At 36.9% G+C, this 22,946-nt stretch overlaps 1 protein-coding gene across 1 annotated transcript in view; it reads left to right on the top strand.

The window, feature by feature from the left end:
* The window catches only part of FCHSD2 (FCH and double SH3 domains 2), a 187,898-nt gene that overhangs the window by 77,022 nt on the left and 87,930 nt on the right, over positions 1 to 22,946 (top strand). The window contains exons 4-8 of the mRNA XM_079789208.1: positions 1,583 to 1,659; positions 10,809 to 10,953; positions 16,877 to 17,010; positions 21,399 to 21,453; positions 22,317 to 22,445. Coding sequence (XP_079645334.1) covers positions 1,583 to 1,659; positions 10,809 to 10,953; positions 16,877 to 17,010; positions 21,399 to 21,453; positions 22,317 to 22,445 — 540 coding nt within the window. The remainder of the gene's footprint in view (positions 1 to 1,582; positions 1,660 to 10,808; positions 10,954 to 16,876; positions 17,011 to 21,398; positions 21,454 to 22,316; positions 22,446 to 22,946) is intronic.

Genomic DNA, 22,946 nt, shown 5'->3' with positions numbered 1-22,946 from the left:
ACATCTTTTACTCAAAGTATATGAGTTCATAATGTTACTTTAAAAATTCATTGTTCACCCTAGGACCAAAAATGGACAATCAAATATTTATCTTGCCATTCCTCTGAGATAACCAAATTGTTCAACGAGAGATAGTTCTTTAAAAAGAATTCAAGCTAGTAAATGCAGAAAGAAAGATAATCTACTCTATTTTAATAAAATAGAGTAGGCAATGAAACATCTCACATTTTCATATATGCTTTTGAAAATTTTTAAATCAGTTTAAAGGAGGGGCAGTGAGAATTCAGCCAGTAGGAATGGGAGTGGTGGAAAGATGTTTTCTGAAAATAGGAACAGTATGAACAAGATGCAGAAGTGAAAAAATACTGTACATGTTCAGGGAAGACTTAATTGGGTTTCCCAAAGTACAAGTTATGTAAGTGTTAGTATTGTGGATATGCAGTTTTATGTGACTTCTCAGAATTCACAGTTCCTAGAAATAGTGAAACCAGACTCTTACCAAGTTCAGGAGGAACTTGAGATTCAAGGAGCTTCTCTACATTTCCTACTGCCCTTTGGCTATTGATATAGTAAAAAGAAGAATTCAACAATGGATTTAATGAAGCCAAATTGATTTGGCAGCAGACCTTAGTAAAAAGGTACCATAGAGAGAGAGCAGCATTAATTTTTCTTGGGCAACCTCTGCTTAGAGTATGCAGTCTATTAATGTGATTGTTCTTCATCTCAGCATTTTATCTATTCTTTTTAAAGTTGTATGTATAGAGATGAGCATCCCAAAGTTAATGATTTCTAATCCATTACTTCAGTCCCTGGTATAGTGTTAGAGGACCACGTATGTTCCCATCTAAAGGTAATATATTCTGTATTTAAAGTGAGTAGTTTAACCTCACTTGCCAGCAAAATAGTCTTCTCTGTTCAAATCTTGATACCCACCATACCTATTATAGATAAATATTCTGTTTTGTTCAGGTTCATATTGTGTTGACAACAGTAATTGGGTATATTTCTTTGTAAAGCCAATTTTCTTTTTCAGTTGAAGTGGTTTGTGCCATGGTATTATTTAAAAAGTAAAACCCCTTTAAATCTCTCTTGAGAAGTATTGGTATAGAATATTTGTTGATTTTATAAGCCAATGTGTATTTGTGTGCTCCAAGTTGAATGTATTACTACCTTTCCTGGTATTTGAAAATTTGGCTGCTGGAATTTAGAAACACAGTACATGTCACAGCAGAGGACTGGTAGGAAATTGAGATGTCAAGCTGTGTAATCAGAGCTTTGTGGAGGTGGACAATTGTGTTCCCTGTGATATACCAGAGCTAGTTTGTTTCAGTGGCTGGTGAAGTAAAAAGCATATCAATTTTCAGTTTTCTCAATTATACTCACCGTTTTTCTTAAAATGGAGATGAGAAGACTGTAACAATAATGAAATAAGTTATAGTGTTCTACCATTCAACATTGATTCTTTACTTCAGAATTAAATTTATATTTGGAAAGATGGGGTTTGCTAAGTACTGTATTTTAGGAAAAGAGCCTCCTTTTGGCACAATACTTATTTTATAAAATATGTGTATTTTTTAAACAGGGTATCCAGAAGTTGGCTAGTCAATATCTGAAGAGAGATTGGCCTGGAATAAAAGCTGATGATCGGAATGATTACAGGTAACTTAAGTAGTTCTTGCCCATTGTTTTTTTTTATTTATTTATTTATTTATTTATTTATTTATTTATTTATTTATTTATTATTTTTTTAAAGACTTTATTGTTGAGAGTATTATAGATGTGCCCCCTTTTCCCCTCATTGCCCCCTTCTACTCAGTTTCTGCCCTGCTCCAGGCCTTCAACACCCTTGCCCGTTGTTTTTAAAAAATGGTTTCACTGAGAGCCATGTCAATTGAGGGTAATGTAGACTCCAGTTTAAAAAAAACTTCTTTTTTCTGCTGTTTTTAGATGTAATTTCAAAATTATCAAAAATGTTAATCTTTCACAACATATGTAATCTATATAAAAGAGATCATTTTATGTCTTAGACTAATATTACATTTTTAAAATTAATTAATACCCACATATTGAATTTAAGAGAGTAAAGGATAATGAGGCATTATTTCCTCAGCAACCTATAGATGAAACACATTGCAACAATAATGAAACAAGATTGAAATAATGAAACAAGTAATGTTCTACCATGATCACTGATTCTTTATTTTGAAACAAATTCTAAATTTGGAAAGATGGGATTTTGTGAGCTTAAGAGAAAAGAGTTTCTAAGTTTGTTTGTTTGTTTGTTTGTTACTTAAAAACAGATTGACTGATTGTTTGATTTAAAAAACAAGTATCCAGAAATTGGCTAATCAATATCCCACATACACGTTTTAAAGAAGGTAGATGATAATAGAGCATAAATTCTGTCCTCAGTAACCTATAGATATCTTTAAAGTATTTATAATTTTGTTTAGAAGTTAATAATATTTTTTGAGATTAATTTAGAAGTATTTATTGGTGTTTGTGCTCAAGACTTAGTGTTGTGGGAACCAGAAGTCAAAGATAGATTTCAGAGTTTGCTGTCTGGTTGGAGTTAAGACTAATGCCCATGAAACAATAACAGAAAAATCAGAGTAACTAAGAACTCATATTAAAGTGTGTGGTTGAGTCTGTATATGAAATCATCAGATAATTATCTTATCCTCAGATAATTTATTAATGGGGCTAGAAAACTGAAAGTACAGGAGAAACCCTAATAGTTCTTCACAATTGCAGGAATGACTGATAACTTAGAAGGTAGCATCTACACTAATAGAAGAGAAATATGCAAATTGACCATACCTCCATGATGCCAACCAGCCAACCAAGAGTGAGTATGCAAATTAACCCAACAAATATGACGGGTTGATTTGCATATGCAGGTGCCAAGTGGCCTGGGTTCCAGGGACAGGCGCCAAGCCTGCAGCCTTCTGGGACCATCGCCGCCTCAGGAGGCGAGGGCAGCCATGCCAAGCCACGCCCGCAGGCTCCTGGGACCATCGCCGGCTCCGGGAGGCGAGGGCGGCTGCGCAGCTTGACAGCAGACAGCAGGGCCTACTTGGCCGTAGCTGTGGCGACCCATGAGCAGGCAAGCTGGCCCGCAGGCAGCACCCAGCAGGGCCTGCTTGGCTGTTCCCAGGGCAACCCGGGAGCAGGCAAGCGCAGCCCGCAGACAGCACCCAGCAGGGCCTGCTTGGCCGTCGCCAGGGCAACCCGGGAGCAGGCAAGCGCAGCCCGCAGACAGCACCCAGCAGGGCCTGCTTGGCCGTCGCCAGGGCAACCCGGGAGCAGGCAAGTGCAGCCCGCAGACAGCACCCAGCAGGGCCTGCTTGCCCGTCGCCGTGGTGTGGAGCAGGCAGGCCCTGCAGAGAGCTGAGAACCATGGGGAGCAGACCTAAGCCGTCAGTAGGACATTCCCTGAGGGCTCCTGAATTGGAGAGGGTGCAGGTCGGGCTGAGGGACCTATCCCCCCTCCCCCCGTGCACGAATTTTGTACACCGGGCCTCTAGTGATACTATAAGTAATAGATCCATATAGTTGCTACATCTATATATATAAAAGTCTAAGCGACTGTTAGGATGGAACGACCGGTTGCTATGATATGCACTGACCACCAGGGGGCAGATGCTCAATGCAGGTGCTGCCCCCAATCCACAAGCCCCGATTGCCGATGGGGCCTGCTGGCCACTCTCCTGGTCCCTCCCCCCAGCTGCCAGGTCCTGATCATTCGATCAGGGCCAGGCCCCATGCTGGGACAGGGAACTGGGGGTGGGTGGCGGGAGACACAGGCAGCGAGGGAAGAAGGAGGGGGGAAGGCAGGGAACCTGATTGGTCCTCATCGCCGGCCAGGCCTAGGGTCCCCCAACCGTGCACGAATTTCGTGTACTGAGCCTCTAGTAGAATAATAAAGGAAAACAAGGAAATAAACAAAAATAGAGACAATGACATACATAAAAACTATATAGTCTTTTTATATATTGTGAAACTAAGTGTCAGGTTATATGCATTACTCAAGGTCACACAGCTACTTAAACATGCATTCATTCATTCTTTATCCATAAGATAGATGTGAGATATCTGCTACATGCTAGCTGTGGAAGTAGATTTTAGGGTTGGACTAGAGGAAATGGTGCCTGTGCTGAAGGAGCTTACAGGAAGCAGGCACTATAAACAGCTGTAGTATTCAGTAGTAGTATAGGTGCATTGCAACGGCAGAGGAAAATGAGGCTTCTAGAGCTGAATTTTAAAGGATGTGCAGGAGTTTGCCAGGGTTGTGCAAAAGGAATTCTAAGCAGGAAAAATTCCTTAAAAGCATGGAGGCATGAGAAAATATAAATGTTAGGTAACAGTGAGCAGTTATGTGTGGCTGGTGTGAAGTACGTGGGTTGGAGGGTGAGAGGAGTTTTGGGAGGATACAAAAATAGGCATCATGACGGACTTTACATATCATAGTTTCTTAGAACCATTGAAGAATTTCCACAAGAGGAATCACATGTTCAGCCTCACTTAGTAATAGTATGAAAGTGGATTAGAGGGATGTGAAGAAGAATTTGTAAAGAATAGAATTGCAAGAATTTAATCCCTTGTCTCGTACTTGAACCCCGGAAATTATAGTAGAAAGTAGATTGTGGGGGAAATTTCAGATATACTTAGAAAACTGAAGCTAGAGAATTTGGAATTGATTTGGCAGAGGGTTTTGTGTGTGTGTGTGTGTGTGTGTGTGTGTGTGTGTGTGTGTGTCTAATTTGTTTTGAGACAAACTATAAAATATTTTCTATAGTTAGGAAACTATAAAGTAGTTTTCTCAATATCTAAAATAGCTCTTGGAATATAGAAAGCACTTGATCAGTATCTGCTGGCTGAAGAATGCAGTAGAGGGAAAAAGAGAAAGAGGAAGGACTATAGAATGACTCCTCGGTTTTTTAACTTAGGCATCTGAGAGGATGGTTGTACTGTTGTGAAAAAAACAGTAGACAGAAATCAGGATCAAGAGTGAGAATGGCAATTGCCAATATTTTGTGTGTTTATTAGAGTTTGTTTTCATTCTAGTCATTTAAAATTTTCTTTTTAACTTTTTTTTATATTTGTATTGGTAGTTTACAAATTCTTGCCCAAGAAGTGCATGTTTGTAGCATGTGTAACAGTATAAAGTGTAACCCCCGCTTTTCCCAAGCTTCTTCCACTCATATTTATACTCCCCCAGAGTAATTGCTGCTAAAAGCATGTGGTCTTTTCTTCCATATTTTCTGGTGTGATACATACATGAACATACACAGTTTTGCTGTTTTTAACAGAACTGGAATCATTATATACATACTAGAGGCCCACTGCACAAAATATGTACAAGGGGCTTGGCCCTTGAGGCACAGGCTGCCTAGTGGCCCCGCCCCCTGCCCACTGGTCATTCAGGAAGGTCGTTCTGCTGTCTGGTCTAATTAGCATATTAGCTCTGTATTATATAGGATGTTTCCATTACCTCTCCCCTGCTTATACACTCACTTAAGGAGATTTTATGCCAGTACATTCAGGCTGTGCTGGTGCCATAGTATGAGTAAATTGTAGTTTCGTTATTCATTTCTCTGTTGGTGGTTATTTAATTTATTACTATTGCAAATAATGCTGCAATGGATAACTCATCTATGCACACAGTTATGTCTTTGTGGACTATGAAAGTATTTATAGGGTAAATTTGTAGAGGGGGAAATGCTGGGTCAAAGGGGTTATATATTTAAAATGTTAGTATTGTAAATTATCCTTCATTAACTCTGTGTCAATATACGGGATGGGGCAAAAGTAGGTTTACAGTTGTGAGTATGCAAAACACAGAATTTATTTTGTATTATTATTTGTTAATTACTGTATTATTTTTCCATACAAACAACTGTAAACCTATTTTTGCACCACCCTATATTACATTTCTTCATATTTGATTTCAAATTGCCTGTTCCTTTTCATTTTTTACCAATAGGGTATGTGATAAGTCTTTTTAAAAAATTGCCAGCCTGATAATACATGGACCATTTAATGCCATTAAACTACCTCCATTTGCCTAGAAACTGAACTTCTGGAACACTACTTTTTCTTGGTCCTTTTTAAAAAATCTTTGAGGACAGGTTTTCATTCTGTCTTTGTCTGTCCAGGCTGCTATAACATAATTCCACAGACGGGGTGGCTTATAAATAGCAGAAGTCTATTTCTCACAGTTCTGCGGGCTGGAAGTTCGAGACGTTGGTCAGGTTCTAGTGAAGTCTCTTTTCTGAATTGCAAACTTCCCAACTTCTGGTTTGTCCTCACATGGGGGAAAGGGTTTGGGAGCTCTGTGGGGTCTCTCTTATAAGGACACGAATCTGCTTTATGACCTAATCAGTCCCCAAAAGCCCTATCTCCTAATAACATCACCTTTGGGGGTTAGGATTTCCACATATGAATTGCGGGGGTGAGGGTGGGAGGGTTTACAAACATTCAAACCATAGCAGGTCCTTTCTACGTAAATGTTTCTTAAAGCTCCCTCAGTTCTCTGGTGACGGCTTTAAGTACTCTTTATATCCCTCTCTCTCTCTATTGCCTATAAACTAGTAATGATCATATGCTTTATCAAGTCTTCATCTCGGGAACCAAAACGTCAGCTGCCTCCAGCTTTCACTTCTTTCTAGACCTTTTTATGTTGTTGTTGTTTTTAAGAATGTTAAGTTGCTGCTTCTCTGCTTGATCGTTGCTTTTCACCATTTCACTTGCTACAATACCACTAACTATCTGTAGGCCTACTGTTACTCCCCGGCTTGAAAATCTTCTATTGTTTCTCCTTCCCAATAGGATAAAATAAAATAAAATAAAATATTTTAAATATTCAAAGCCATGGAGAAACCTGGCTCCAAATTACCTTTCTGTCCTTGTCTGCCATTTCTCCTTTCATCCTTGGTTCCCAACCCTTGGGCACATCAAGCTGCAGTTGTATTGCAGTTCATATCACACCTCAACTGAACTTCAGTCAGTCATCCTCCCTGCCTTACTGGTTGCCTAGGCTCAGGATACTCTCCCCTCCTACCAAGAACAACAATACTTGAATGCTAGCTATTTATTTATTTATTATTTATTTACTTATTTAAAATATGTTTTTATTGATTTCAGAGAGTAAGGGAGAGAGAGATAGAAACATCAATGATGAGAGAGAATCATTTAATCGGCTGCTCCCTGCATGCCTCCCACTAAGGGTTGAAACCATAACCCAGGCATGAGCCCCCACTAAGTATCAAACCATGACCTTCTTCATGGACCGATGCTCAATCACTGAGCCACACCAGCCAGGATGAATACTTATTTATTAAACACCATGCTTTTTCCTTGTTATCAGTTACTGTATAAATTAATCTTAGATTATGAACTTATCACATTTCTAGAATCTGCTTGATGTGTGGTGCTGTATTTCTGTGCCTGGGTTTGAGATGAGAGGAGAAGGTAGAAAATAGTTATCTAGAAGAGTGAGATAATAAGTGGATTAGAGGAATAGAGGATTGCTGGGTAGTAGCACTAAGGCACTAGTAGAATTTATTGACATCAATTTATAGTGAGAACAAGCAGCATGATGATGGTTTTCTCAGCAACGTTCTGCTGCACAGACATCGATACGATATAAACAGGATTTTGGATTTAACCAGTGTTGGAACTTGTGGATTATAATGATGAAAAAAGAGGGGTCGAGGGCAGTAAGAGTGTACATGAGGAAGTAATTGTAATGGTGGACATGAAGCCAGGCAGGTTAGGGAGCTGAGAAAGGAGATCAGGACAGGTTTGAGAGACTGTGGGAAGGGGGTAGGATCAGATGGATTGTGGGTGTTCTGATGGGGTTGAGTAATTGTTAGAGTCAAAATCCTAAAGGGAATGAGGGCTAACAGGAGTTATTGGTCAGCAAATAGATAATTAAATTGGAGTTAGAGCAGAGAGGTAGTTGTTGGTAATGGCAAAGTCTAGGTTATGACCATGGGAGTGCAATTTCCAAGTGGATAGCCTTAGAAAAATTTCACGACCTTTGTAAGTCTTACTTTTCTTCTCTGCAAAATGGTCCTGCAAAATGGAGATAATGCCTATCTTACAAAGTTATCATGAGGATTAAATGGTATGATAAATGTAAACTACGTGACTTAGTGACTAGCATGTGATAGGTTCTTAAAATAATTTCTTTCCTTTCTTTTGTAATTTTGAGCCTCATTTCCTGACCTGAGCAGAATAGTAAAATACCGTACATGCTTGATACTTTTCCTTCTGCTTCAAAATTACTTATATGAAGTGGTATAAGTGAATATAACGTATAGTGAAATAAGATTAAAAAATTTAAATCACTCTACAAGCCATTATTATTTTCCCCCAATCAGAATGAAAAACACCACTAGCTTAGAACTACCACTACTGTGTTAACAAGAAGTGCTTCTCTTTTACAATTCTGCTACTGTTGCTATTTATTCATTTAAAAGAATCTGTGTGCCACATTGTTTGCATTTAATTGTTAAAATAGCCCTGTGAGTTACATTGTGCAGGTATTTTTGTTATTGCTTTGTTTGCCAGTTGGGGAACTGAAAGTAAAGTGAAAAGTTACATATGATTATATTGCTTAAACTAGAACTTGAACCCAAGTCTTCTGACAGACTAGTAACTGAATCCTCTGTTTCCCATGGTATCTCATTGTTGAGAATATGATTGCCTACTGTAGATCTGTTACTCTATAAAGATCTCCTTTTAAACTGTATAATGAAAAGATTTTTTTATTGTATAGGCCTCATTGTACAGTATTATAAAATGAATTTATATATTCATCCACTTCTTTTTTTCATTCATTGCGTAATTATTATAATCTTTCTAAATGGTAGGCCATGTGCTAGGTCCTAGGAATATAATAGTGAGAAAGACATACACCCCTGCCTTCATGAAATTTTCACTATAGTGAGAAGGACAGACTTGAAACAATTACATAACACTGTTTATAATTGAGGGAAAAATGCTCAAGACAAGTGAACAAATAACAGAGAGGGACTTGACTGAGTTTGTGGGTCGGCCTGGTGGTGATCATAAAAGACTTTCCTAAAGAAGCTGCATTTAAGCCAAGATTTGAAGGATGAACAACAGTCATCTAGGTCAGCATTTTTCAACTGGTGTGCTGCGGCACATGGATGCGCCACAAAAAATTTTAAAACATGCAGTGCCTGACTATTTAGTCAGGGGCACTGACCGCTTTTCCCTTAGATTGTTAAATTTAAAAAGTGACAACAGCCAACACAATAGCAGTCTGGTGTGAATGAATTAAAATTATACCTGTTTTTTTGTGAGATTAACAAAATATGTGTTTTCTCGTTTTTATTAGGATTTTAAAATGTATTTTAATATAAATTAATAGATTATAAAAACATAGTACTGAGCTTTTGATTCTTTGAGGAAATCAGTTATTTGGACTGCTTTGGAGGTCCTGTGTGAGTTCACACCCAGGTTGCATTGATTGTCATGCAGTAAGGCCTTAGAGGAAATTGATTTTGCTGTTCTTTAACTCCATCAGTGCTTTTATGCTGATAGTTTTTGCTAGCACACTACACTGAATCTTTCTTCCAAAGATTCATTTATTTATTTTTTATCTAAATAAATGAATATTTCCATCTAAACCGATTCATTTGACATGTTACAAAAACTAATTCTTTACACAAATTAATTGTTTCCTTGGTTGAAAAATAGTTTCAAGTTTTTTTAGTTCTAATTACGATGGGGGCCCAGCTAATTTTTCTTTTGTTTTCACAAATCATCCATTGGACCCTCCCCAGCTAGCATTTTATGTAGCATATGGCCCTATACATTGCTATAGTCGAAAATCCACGTGGCATAGGAAAGGAAATGTGAGGAGATGAATGTTGTAATCTATCAGTGCATGTATCTCATTTTATAAAACAAATTACCATCCATTATTCTGATATGTTATAAAATATGTTGATAGTGTAAGGTCATACTAGAACTGGCTAAGGCATTTAGCAAAGTAGAAGAGAAGGTTTGAAAAGGAAGTTGGCTATAAAAAAACACAGGTGAATAATTATTTGACTTTACCAAGAGATTGCTGAGTACATTTATCAAGCAAAGGTAATGGGATTTGCTTGAAATGACGCCAAGCCACAGTGTGATGCTGGCTACGCATTATTACAACAGAGAAATAGATGTTAAGCAATGATACCATAGACTTCTTTTGTCAGACAAATAGACTTCTCCAGCACATGAGCAGTTGTTCTCCACCCCCACTAGCTACATCAGTTTGTGTGAGAGAGTAATAATGATGTAGTTCAAATAGAATGTACCTAACCTTCATCTGTATTTCAGTACTGCTGCATTCTTGTGTGATTTAATTCTCTAAATCTGAGTCTCAGTTACTTCATCTATAAAATTAAGAAAATACCTTGTTGATATAATGACACTTGATATTCATAATGATGACCCTGAGACTATGAAAGTCCTACAGGCTGAATTATTGACTGATTTTTATAGTGTTAGCTTTGTCTGGAATTGCAATCCTTGTATCACTTTACATCAGTAATCTGAATAACTAGTTAATCAAAGCAGCCAATTGTTAAGCCATAAAGAGATAGAGTATATGTGGTGTTTCTACTTATGTATTCTAAAAATAGTGCTCCCTATAAACCAGTATAAATACACTTTTAACTATAAAGACAACATTCTTTCTGTTTGTCAGTGTTAACCCGTAAGAAAAAGGTTAGACAACTTTTCTCTTCCCTACCTAATGCTTTTCTGTCCCTCTTTGAACTTAGGAGCATGTATCCTGTTTGGAAATCTTTTCTCGAGGGAACAATGCAGGTAGCCCAGTCTCGGATCAATATATGTGAAAACTATAAAAACTTCATTTCTGAGCCTGCAAGGACAGTGAGAAGCTTAAAAGAACAGCAACTAAAAAGGGTATTGTTTTTATTTGTTCTTTTATTAAATGCATTTTAATATCTCAGTGTTATGTTTGTAATCTGCAAGATTATATTAAATTGTATTTAATACTTGGAGCTTTCCTATTTGGTCACGATTCTGATTTCAACATGGTTTTCTGATTACAACAAGTACTTTCTAACTACTGTGTTTTATTAACTGACAATGGTGAGTGTAAATTTAATCTGGACATTCTTAAAGTTCTGTAAATACTTAAATATTAATTTTCAACTTAGCTTAAGTAAATAGATCTTAGTTTTACAACATTGGTATAGTTTGGTGTATATTAAAATAGTTAAAATTTATTAATCTCACTGAGTCTTAAAAAAATTCAACATAGTTTCAATTTAAGCCATTTTGCATAATTATTTAAAAGAAGTTGACACTTTTTGACAAAATATAAAGTTATTACCAAAAATGATATGCTCTAAAGTTTAATTATATAGATTATGTAAAAGTTTTCAAATAGATCTTTCTTTGATTATGCAGAATTAAAAATTCACAGAAAAATCATTATTAAATGTGATTTTTATGAAAGGCTTGCTATTGAAAATAGATGATTGAATTGTGTCATTTTTGGAAATAGAGTTATAAAAATAGGGATTATCATGATACCTAAGAAATTAAATTTTTCTAATGAAAATATCAGTACTTTAGAAAATATTAAGGTAATTATTTAAGAATATAATGTTTTAAAGCCATCCAGTATTTTGATTCTAATTGTCAGTTGGATTTTCAGAACTTTTGTACAAACAAAAAGCAACAAAAACTATTCTTCCTTTTTGTCAAAGCATAATAACTATGTTAAGTGTATGTTGTGTGTATATAAAATTTTAATCTCTTTTGAGTAGTCAGATAATATCAGTTGATCTTAACAGATGTTATAAGAATGCATTTGTTTTATCTTTGATCAAAGACCTTTTTTAAAACAATATGGTGAATAAATTATATAACCACTGACCAAACAGTGCGTTTGATTTTAACGTAAATATTTTGTATGTGTATATATGTATCCATTTGTGCATGCTGAGAAAAGACAGAAAATGAATACTATTGTAACTTCCTAACTGGCAATACCATGTTTCAAACAGCCAGTGCACTCAACAAATATAATTGAATTACTGGAATGTTCCACCTTTTTCACTACCAGAATATTTTGAAAGAGTTTACCTCTTTTACTTTTTTTTCTTCCATTGGTAGAATAGTCTCTGACCTGAATGTAACCAACATTCCTTAGCAAAGAATGTTTAGTGAGATTTGACAAGCCCTTATATGTGAATTAACTTGTTTTATATTATAGCTGATAATCATGTTTATGTTTCATGTAAGCAATTGTTAAACATTAGGTACATATTAGGCATAACTGTCAGGACTGAGATTATAAATGACACAAACCAACTTCAAACTGGTTTAAGCCAAGATAAAAATGTATTCGCTTATAAATTTCAACATCGATGGAATCCAGGTGGGGTGGATCCAGGTGCTCAAATAATGATATTAGAATTTAGTTTTTCTTCCCATCCATTAGCTCTGCTTTTTCCAATGGCTGCATTCTTTAGCAACTCTCTCCACAAGGTGGCCCCCAAAGTGCCAGATTTTAAAATCTTATAGCTAGCCATTCCATGTTTTCCATTTTCCTAGTAGTTCCAACAAAACCACCAGAATTGAAACTCATTGGGTTATCTTGGCTCACAGCCCACCCACTCCAGTCAGGAGTTACAATCCTCATATAAACTACATGGACTAAAAATGGGGAGAGAGATTCTCCAAAGGAAAATGGAGATGGATTCCCAAAGAACATTCACAAACAAAAGCAACAGATGGCCACTGCAATTGGCTTCTCCAATTGTACCTACCAAACTTTATGACAACTAACTCCATATAGGAACAACTAAACCATCTACATTTTCTTTTTCTTCTCAGGCTGGCTACCACTAGTGCTAGGCCTGAGGCCACTTAGCAGGAATTAGGAGCACACAGAGGCCAGATGCTGCTAATTTGGGAGATTTTAGAAAAGTCTGAAGCATGAGCCAAGAGAAGCTGTTTGTATGGCAAAGCCACTAGTAATAGCATGGGTGGGCCCACAAGTTGGGTGGGGCAGGGTCTCAGGTTGGGGTGAACATTGATTGTAAGCCTAGTTGATGGAGACTCAGATATGGGGCCTGCCGGGTGGCTCTGTGGAGTTAGGGCTCAGAAAAGGAACAATGGCCTCTTCCAGCACTGCTGTCTGGGAGAAAGCTGCCCCTGAGCCCTTGCCCTGAAGTCAGACAATTCAGTTCTTCCCCTGGTGCCTTTGGAGCTGCTGCCCCAGCACTGGAGCTCAGAGCAAGTGAGTCTGAGTAAGTCTGTGCATGGGCCCTTTAAGAGGAACTGCCTGGGACTCCAACCAACCTTTGTCTGCCTCAGCCTCAATCCCCACTGGCTTTTACAGCTAGAAGTTATAGGGACTTTTCTTCCTGGCACTGGAACTTTTCCCCAGGTTGGAGGTTCTGATGTGGGGCCCCAGGGACCCTTTGCTCCTTAGCGGAGGACCTCTGAAGTTGAGATATTTCTCCTGATTTTTAACCACCACACATGGTGTAGGACCAGCCCATTCGGTATCCCTGCCCCTCCTACCCATCTTGATATGGCTTTTTCTTTATATTCTTAGTTGTAGGACTTCTGTTCAGCCATATTTTAGGTGTTCTGAATGAGGGTTGTTCTGTAATTTAGTTGTAATTTTGATGTAATTATGGAGGTTCCTAGTATCGTGTTAACCTATGCCTCCATCTTGATTGAAACTCCTCATATTTCTATACAACCTTTATGCTTATTTTTTATTATTTCTGAATGAATTTTTCATTTATGCTACTTTATTTCCTCTGTTTAATCATACCAATATTCTGCAATAAAAGTTAACTTTGTTCTTTTAAGTTATTTTTTTAGGGTAAATTTCCAGGACATGACTACTGGGTCAGAGAACCTATTAGTTTGTAGGACTTGGATGTATTGGCCCAAGTTACTTTTATTTTTATTTCTGCTTTCAAGTTATTAGCAAGCCCACCTGTCCTATCTCCATCTAAGAGATCGCTTGTAATCCTTCTGTGTCATATTCTTTCTGTGTCATACTCAGAGGTCATACTTTTTTTAAAAAATTTATTATGATCTAAATTATAATATCCAAGTTTGTCATCATTTTATATGATCCTTTAGCCTTAATGTAAACTTATACACTCAATTCTGTCTGCTCAGTGCTGATAACTCTTGGGGGAGAGCTGGGCTTTTCTTAACATAGGCAACATTAAGCTTCTTTTTAAGTATATAACTTAGTCCACCCAGAAAAGTGGATTCCCACAGACGAAATTTATTTTAGAAGTTGGAAAGAAAACCCTAGGTAATCTTTTCCTTTGCAAATTAACTTTGATTACTTTTTTTAAATAAATATTTTTGGTATTTTGCTACATAGAGAGCACTTTCCTTTGAAGAAGAACCCTAATTACTCTGACTTGAAATAGTTCACTTGGGTGATGGAGAACATTTGGTTGTAGGGGGAAGAAAGGATTACAAGCGATCTCTTCAGTGTAAACATAGGCTATCACTAGTAGTTTAATAACTAGTATCTTAGAAACATATGTAAAGGGGAAAAAGCAAGTAGGAATAGAATCAACCAGAGTTTTATAAGAGTTTTGAGAATCTTTTTAAAGATATGAACTATCACAGTGCATCTGATACTGTGGTACATATAGAAAATAGTAGCCTTTTGGGTGGCATTGTTCAATAATATTTAGGTAAGTTTCAAGTGTACAGTTCTTTGGTGCATCATCTGCATATTGCATTGTGTGCTCACCACCCAAAGTCTAGTCTCCTTCTGTCACCATATATTTGATCTCCTTTACCCTCTTCACCCAGCCTCTTCCCCTCTGGTAACCACCATACTCTTGTCTGTGTCTATGAGTTAGTTTATTTTATTTGTTCATTTGTTGCTTTCTTTTATATCCCACATATGAGTGAAATCATATGGTTCTTGTACTGTTCTTTCTGGCTTATTTCACTTAGTATGATACTCTCAAAATCCATCCATATTATCTCAAATGTTAGTATTTTATCCTTTGTTATGGCTGAGTATATTCCATTATACATATGTACCACATCTGATTTATCCAGTCATCCATCGAAGGACACTTAGGTTTTTTCCATGTATTGTCTACTGTGAATAATGCTGCAGTGAACATAGGGTTACATATATCTTTACAAACAAATATTTTCAAAATTTTCAGGTAGATACCCAGAGAAGGAATTATTGGGTTATATGGTAGCTCTAATTAATACCCTTTTATACGGTAGATGAAAATGAATTAAGTAATCTTCATTAGATATTTAGTCACCCATGACTGAGGAGAGCTGTCTTGTTCTTCAAAGGATTGGAAGTAAGGAGTGGCTGTGTATGTGTGTGTGCACACGCGCGTGTGTGTGCGTGCGCATATGTGCTCATGTATAGGTACCCATGGTATTCAATTTGTGTGGATATACTGAGATCCTATCCACATGGTTGTAGTCCCCTGGAAAACCTTTGACCTACTATGTTTAGTTTCCTCTCAAAATAGATTAGCAGACCCTTTCATTGCGTATATATCACTATAGGACTCTTGGGCTTCCCTTCATTGATTAGTTTTTCTGAGACCAAGCTTGTTTGGATGAACATTATAGACATATATGCCTTACTCCTGATTCCTCTTTTAAATAATTGATTTCATTTTCCCATGAAACACAATTGTATCTTTCAGACCATGCTTCAGTTTGTGTTCTTAATATCTAATTGTAGCCATGGAGCATTCTCTCAGCTCTTCACACCTGCAAACATGGCATTATTGGAATGTTTATTACTTCTCTCTCGGATTGTCAGGTTGTCATGGTATTATTTATTAAACAAGAGGTTTGTATGTGATAAGAACTTAAAATTAAGGAGAAAGAAAGATTTTTCTGCAAGATAAAAAAACCTTACTATTTAAGTATATCTTTACAATGAAATATTATTCAGCCATTAAAAGTGTAGAAGCATCAATGCTTGGTATTACATAGATGAACCCTAACAACATTATGCTAAGTGAAAGAAATGAGACATATAAGGCCATATATTTTATGATCCCATTGATAAGAAATATCCGGAATAGGAAATTCATAGAAACAGAAAGTAGATTAGTGGTTGCAGGGGCTATGGTAGGGGGAAATGGGGAGTTACTTGTAAATGTATCGAGTTCTTGTTGTTGTTGTTGTTTTGTTTTTGGTTGTTTAAAATGTTCTGGAATTAGATAGTGATAATGGTTTTACATCCTTGTGGATATACTAAAAACCACTGCATTATATACTTTAAAAAGGTGAGTTATATATTAAGTAAATGATATGTCAACATTTTTAAAAGCTTACTATTTTAAGATAAAGTATCTCTATATTAGACCTTAAAAACGTGGTTATCACAAAACTGGAGTAGATACCATAATAGTTTATATGGTAAATGATATAATTACTTCCTCACTGTATAACTTAGGGTAAATTATTTAACCTATTTGTATCCCCATCTTAAAATGGGACTAATAATATGAATAATTTGATCACTGAGTTATTTCAAGGACTAAATGTAAAAATGCCCATAAAGTGCTAAGCATAATGCATTGTCAGTCATCAGCACTCAGAGGTTATTTTCCAGGACAAAGTTGTTCAGCAAACTGTGACACTGTATCATACATTGCTTTAAGTGGGAGTGTCAGCAGCTGTTCACTGGATCTTGATTTGCAATTTGAGGGAGTCCAGGAGTGCTGATTCTTCTGGGTTTCCATCCTAAGGGGATAGTGCACAGTCCTCAGGACAAACTAATTTATGTAAGCCTGAAAATAAAATCATAATAATTGAACTCTTTATTTTACAGTGTGTGGACCAGTTGACAAAGATACAAACTGAATTACAAGAGACAGTGAAAGATTTAGCTAAAGGCAAAAAGAAGTACTTTGAGACTGAACAGATGGCTCATGCAGTACGAGAGAAAGCTGACATCGAGGCAAAGTATGTTTTAGAATTTGTGAAAAAGTGATTATGCAAATAAATGTTATTTTTGCTAATCCTTTGTTTTCTATTAATACTGGGCATAGACTCATTCTTAGGTTATGTTGGTTTCATCTGACCTATAAGAGTACTTCAGATCAAAATTTTCTTTTATATTAGCTGATTTTACTTAATATAGCCAAATGAGAAGATTTGATTAGTCACTTTTTACACTAAAGAAGATGAATATTGTATTGAAATCTTAGCAAAAGTCTAGTTAAAGTTGGTATGGTGTCTGAAATCAGGGTTTCAGAGCCTTATTTTTCTCATGCTAGACTCTAAGTCAGTTGTAGTTGGAAATCCCTGGTCCTCAGCATGTCACTGAGGGAGGGACCATGGACACATCACGTGGACACGGACACTGACCTCTGTGTAGAGACCCTGCCTCTGGCACAGTTTTCCTCTTATGTGAAATTCTAATATGTATACTTTTTTTTATGTCTGCTTCAGCAACTTTGTGAATTTTACATCCGTATTTGTGATTTACAAATTCATTCTTTTGAGAATAATTAGGAAAAGAAGGAACTGGCATTTGGTAATAGCAAGAGCTAATGAAGCAAGCAGTAGAGTTGCAATGACAACTTGAGAAAAGATAGTTTTTAAGAAAAAATAAGCCTGTATCCTAGAATGGGACTCTGAAGAGGTCTGTGAGGAGAGCTAAGACTCCCATTCAGTGCTCACTGATGCAAAATCTAGGAGTCTGAACTCTGAGTCATGAAATCAGAAAGGCTATGAACACTTGTATAGACTAGTAAGGTGTGGGGGGTGTCTTCCTAATATGTTTTTATCTGCAAGAAATTAAACAATCTCATAAGTATCTTGTGAAAATTTAAGGACTCCTGGGAAGTATATGTACTACCGAGGGATGGTAATTGAATAGTCATAAAGTACGGGAAATATATTTACTATTTACTGTTTCCCTGATTTAAAGTATTGTCTTTCTTATTTTATTTTTGTCAGCATACAAAAATTTCCTATAGAGGGAATGAACCCATCTTCCCAACAAGAATCAAAATTTTGTAGATCAAGTGATCTCCATTAGGAATATCCTGTTATGGAACTTGTTTGTTAAAATTCAAAGGGATTCTAGAACAAAGAGTTGACTGATTTGTAGCACATACAGAAATACCTATATACCTGTAGGCAGGGCCTACAGGGTGAAAATGAGGAGAGTTGAGGGCTGTTCCTGAGAAGTGTGGGTTTGACATGGTCAAATGGTCACAGATGCTGATCGAAAGGAACTGCCTTCTGACATGGCCCAAATTCAAAGGGGATACAAATTGGACTTTTTTTTCCCCCAAAAATATCTTTATTGATTTCAGAGAGGAAGGGAGAAGGAAAGAGAGACAGAAACATCAATGATGAAAGAGAATCATTGATTGGCTGCCTTCTGTGCCTCCTCCAGTGGGGATCAAGCCTACAACCCAGGCATGTGCCCTTGACCGGAATCGAACCCGGGACTCCTCTGTCTGCAGGCCGACGCTCTATCCACTGAGCCAAACCAGCCAGGGCAGAAATTGGACATTTTAGTTCAGAGTGTAACTTTTCTGGAAAATTAACTTCAGAGTAAGAAATGCCTTTTCATCTTTACTCACTCACTACTTGTTTATTGAATAATTACTTTATATTGGGTGCTATGGGTACAGATATGAGTAAGATTAAATTTTGTGCCCTGAAGAAGTTTAAAGCCTATAATTAAAGACAAATATATTTAAAAGTGATTTTATGATTTGTTTATTCCCAGTAAACTTAAAGAAACTAAGTGCCTAAAGTCACTTACCTAGTAACTAATTTATTTGTAGTAGTTGTACTATATAATAAAACGCTAATATGCAAATTGACTGAACGGCGGAACAACTGGTTGCTATGATGCGCACTGACCAACAGGGGGGCAGACACTCTCACATGGGGAGCACCGCTCAGCCAGAAGCTGGGCTCACAGCGGCAGTGGCGGTAGCCTCTCCCGCCTCCGTGGCAGTGCTGAAGATGTCCAACTGACGGCTGCTGGACTGCGAGACGGGCACAAGCCGGGCTGAGAGACCCTACCCCCCCCCCCCCAGTACATGAATTTCATGCACCGGGCCTCTAGTATGATAATATGTAAGCATGGAAAGTAGATTCATTTTGCCTAATGTAAAAGGAAACCTTTATAGAAGTGATGTTTGGACAGAGTCTTGGAGAATGAATATGGTTTTTTTAAGTAAAGATGAAAAGGAAGATTAGGAATGGGGATGTGAAAACTGGAATATATGTAATTTGATAAATGAATTTGACTGTTGGTGAGATGTGTACTTTAGGAGAGATATCCACCTCAAAGGAAGAGGGATACCATTTGAAGGCAAAGGTGAGTTCCGATTTGGATATGAAGGTTCTACAAAACCTGGGGACCATTGGTGTGAATGTATTTGGTAGGGAGTCATATAACTCATTCTCAGATGAGAATCTGGGGGTTAATTGCCTTTCAGATGATAGGTATAGAGATGAAATCATATATAAAATGAGATGGGAGGTTGAGTTGGAACCCTAAGTGATGTTAACATTTGAAAAGGTAGATGAGGAAGATTTCATTATATATAACTTATTTGTTCTAGATAGTAATCATTGAGGACAGGGACTGTATTATTCTATCGATTACCTACTTTAGTACCATACAAGAATTATATGAGGGTTCATAAATGAAGCAGAAGCCAGAAACTTAAAACCTTATATTGGAAAATCCACACACAATGCAGACTATTTGGATAATGGCTACAAAAAAGGATAATTGAGAACCCCCAAAACAGTCTTTCTTAAACCTGAATGGGCCCTCTCAAATTTTAAAGTGTGTGGCCTTTGCTTTTCTAGATAAAAATGAATACGAATATAATTGATAAAAACCAAACCCCCATGAAGTATGAATATGACAAGGTAGAAAATAGCAGGAATATCTTGGACCCAATTTTTTTTAAATGTTTCTCTCTTATTAGAAAAGTGAGAGGCTGCTTTTGCTATCCTCGTCGCATTTGTTCTGCAGGGACTGGCTTGCCCTGTGGTCTGTACTTCATATCATGGCAAAGCTGCAAACACATGTGTTGAATTCTCCATGGCAATCACCGTGACACTGCAGTCAAGACAAACTTTGCAGCTTCAAATTTCACTGATTGTAGGAGTAATTGTTTCTCAGCAGTTGTCTATTGACTTTCTTCTTGTTATCTCTGGTTGTTTGGGTAAAGCCAACATATTTTTACTAGTAATTGTTAGATTATGGTTCCCCTCCCATACTAAAAGGGATTGAGGGAACTCATGACACCAGGTTGGGAGAAGACAAAACAGAACAAAACACATATAGGGCAACATACACTGATGAACAAAAACAGATCCAGAGACAGAGAAGCATCGATCAGACCGTCAAATCTCAGAGGGAAGCTAGGGGATGGCGGGGGTAAGGGGGAGAGATCAACCAAAGGACTTTTATGCACGCATATAAGCTTAACCAATGGACACAGACACCAGGGTGGTGAGGGCATGAGTTGGGGGCAATAGGGGGATAAGGACACATATGTAATATCATAATCAATAAAGAAAATATATATATATATGTGTGTGTGTGTGTGTGTGTGTGTGTGTGTGTGTGTGTGTGTGTGTGTGTATATATATATATATATATATATATATAAGCAAAAAGTTGGAAATAACCCAACTGTTCAAGAATAGGAGATTATAAAATAAAGTATTGCACATCCATGCACTAATAAAAACAAACAAACATATAGGGCAGAGAGTCCAGGGACTTTCTTATTGTGTTGCAAATACTATATTAAGAGTGAAGAGGGCACATAGGCAGGCACCCAAACAAGAACTTTTAATGTGAGAAATAATGGAATTAAGGACTTGCTAGAGTCTGGTCACTATTATACTGTAGATTGCATCGTGGCATTGTTGCAGCCTATCACACAGTGCCCTGAAAGCCGCTAATCTTTGCCTCCATAGGTTGGTTATTCCTGGGTTTAAGCTTCCTTGTAGGAACTAAAGTATGAGTAATTGTAAAATATGGGCATTACCTATAGTTTGATGACTCTTGTTTTTTATCAAATACCATTATATTGGGCTTATCTAGTTGATTTTTTGTAATTCAGGATATTTCATTTTATTAATCTCATTATTTCCTGTTTCACCGTAACATTACATTCTTCCTGTAGTAAAATAAAGGAAAATAATCACTGATCTTGGTTTTCCATTTTTTTAGTTCTCTTTTAAAATAGTGTTGTGGAAAAGGGTAACTTTTAAAAATTTAGTAGTTATAATATTTAATCACTTTATGATAAAATTTGATAATTTTATTAACCATACTTTTCTGTTTTTTATAACAGATCTAAACTTAGTCTTTTCCAATCAAGAATCAGTTTACAGAAGGCAAGTGTGAAGGTGAGTTTTTGAAAACTGTATTTCACAATTGAGAAACCTTATCTTAAAAATAAAATGAAAGAATTGTGTCTTTTGATGATGGAGGTCAATTATTTTCAACTAATTTAGGGAAGTGTTTTAAAGTCATTAACTTTGGGAAAAGCTTTTCTTCCCAGTTCAGTGGGGGGGTGGGGGGGCGGGGGCGGATTTCACCCAGGTGTCAACACTTTGGACAGTGTTTGCTTCTCAAGATTGCTTTACAGATAGGTACTTGATCTGCTTAAGTATCCTTGTTTTTAATTCTTAGTACAAGAGACTTAGTCCACGGGCTTTAGAAAGCTCTATAAAATCCATTTCATTGATATGTATACCCTGAGCAGAAATTCTGGGCCACATGCAAGTGTTTTTTTTCCTGTGGGACCCTCAGGGGTGAAGTACTTGATAGGTAAGCTTAGTGGCCTGGCTTTGGCTGCCAGGCTCCCATCGGGCATGCAGTTCTTTTGGCGCAGTAGTAGTATTGAATTTTTAAAAACAATTTTCTAACTCCAACAGAATTACTCATGTCTTTGACAATAACAATAAGGTACTTAATTTGGGAACCTTTATTTTCCCATTTGGATAAAACACACAAAATACTTTAAAGTTCTCTAAAAAGCTTTGGAAGTATGTTAAGTGTAAATAACAAATATTTGAACAACACTCTTACCATATGCAACAGTTCTGCTTATTTCCTCAATAGTGTTGAACAGTTTTGTATGCATATAAATGTTTCTGCACGTGACCTTTACTCTTGTTGAGGAGCCATTAATTGCCAACTAAGAGACGTAATGTTTTGCACTGTAATACCAGTTTGCACTGATTTTTGTTCTTGTATTATGTTTTAGTTAAAAGCCCGGCGATCTGAGTGTAATTCCAAAGCTACCCACGCAAGGAATGATTATCTTCTTACATTAGCAGCAGCAAATGCACACCAGGATCGCTACTATCAAACAGATTTAGTTAACATTATGAAGGTAAAACAGCCTTAATATCTGTGGTAATTGGTTTCATTAAAGACAAAAATAACTGACGAATTGGGTGTTCAATACATGGGATTGAGTCTGTAGAATAGCATCCAGGCTGCTTTGCATTTTGTTGGAATATACTTGATATTGTTTGGGTAATCTCTGTTTTAGGTAATTCCGAATTAATTTTTAGTGTATGAACATGTTTAAAGCAAAATCATAGTAAAGGATTGTATTATTCCCTAGTAGTTGCAGATATTTACTGTATAAAGGTTATTAATATATAAATTATTCCATGAAATGTACCTAGAGGTTTAGGCATTTTAGTATCTTATTGGGTGCTTTAGTATCTTACATAGTGCTTCAGATGTATAAGGACCAACTGGAGATTTGGCCTCCCATTATAATATGGTTCAAACAACCTATTTATTAAAGACCATTGGCCCGGTGCACGAATTCATGCACGGGTGGGGTCCTGCTGGCCCTCGCCAATCCAGCCGGACCAGCCGG

The sequence above is a fragment of the Cnephaeus nilssonii genome, assembly GCF_951640355.1.
Source record: "Cnephaeus nilssonii genome assembly, chromosome: 13".
Classification (NCBI taxonomy): Eukaryota; Metazoa; Chordata; class Mammalia; order Chiroptera; family Vespertilionidae; genus Cnephaeus; species Cnephaeus nilssonii.
Note: the sequence above shows the minus strand (reverse complement) of the source record. Positions and strands in the feature narration are given on the sequence as shown.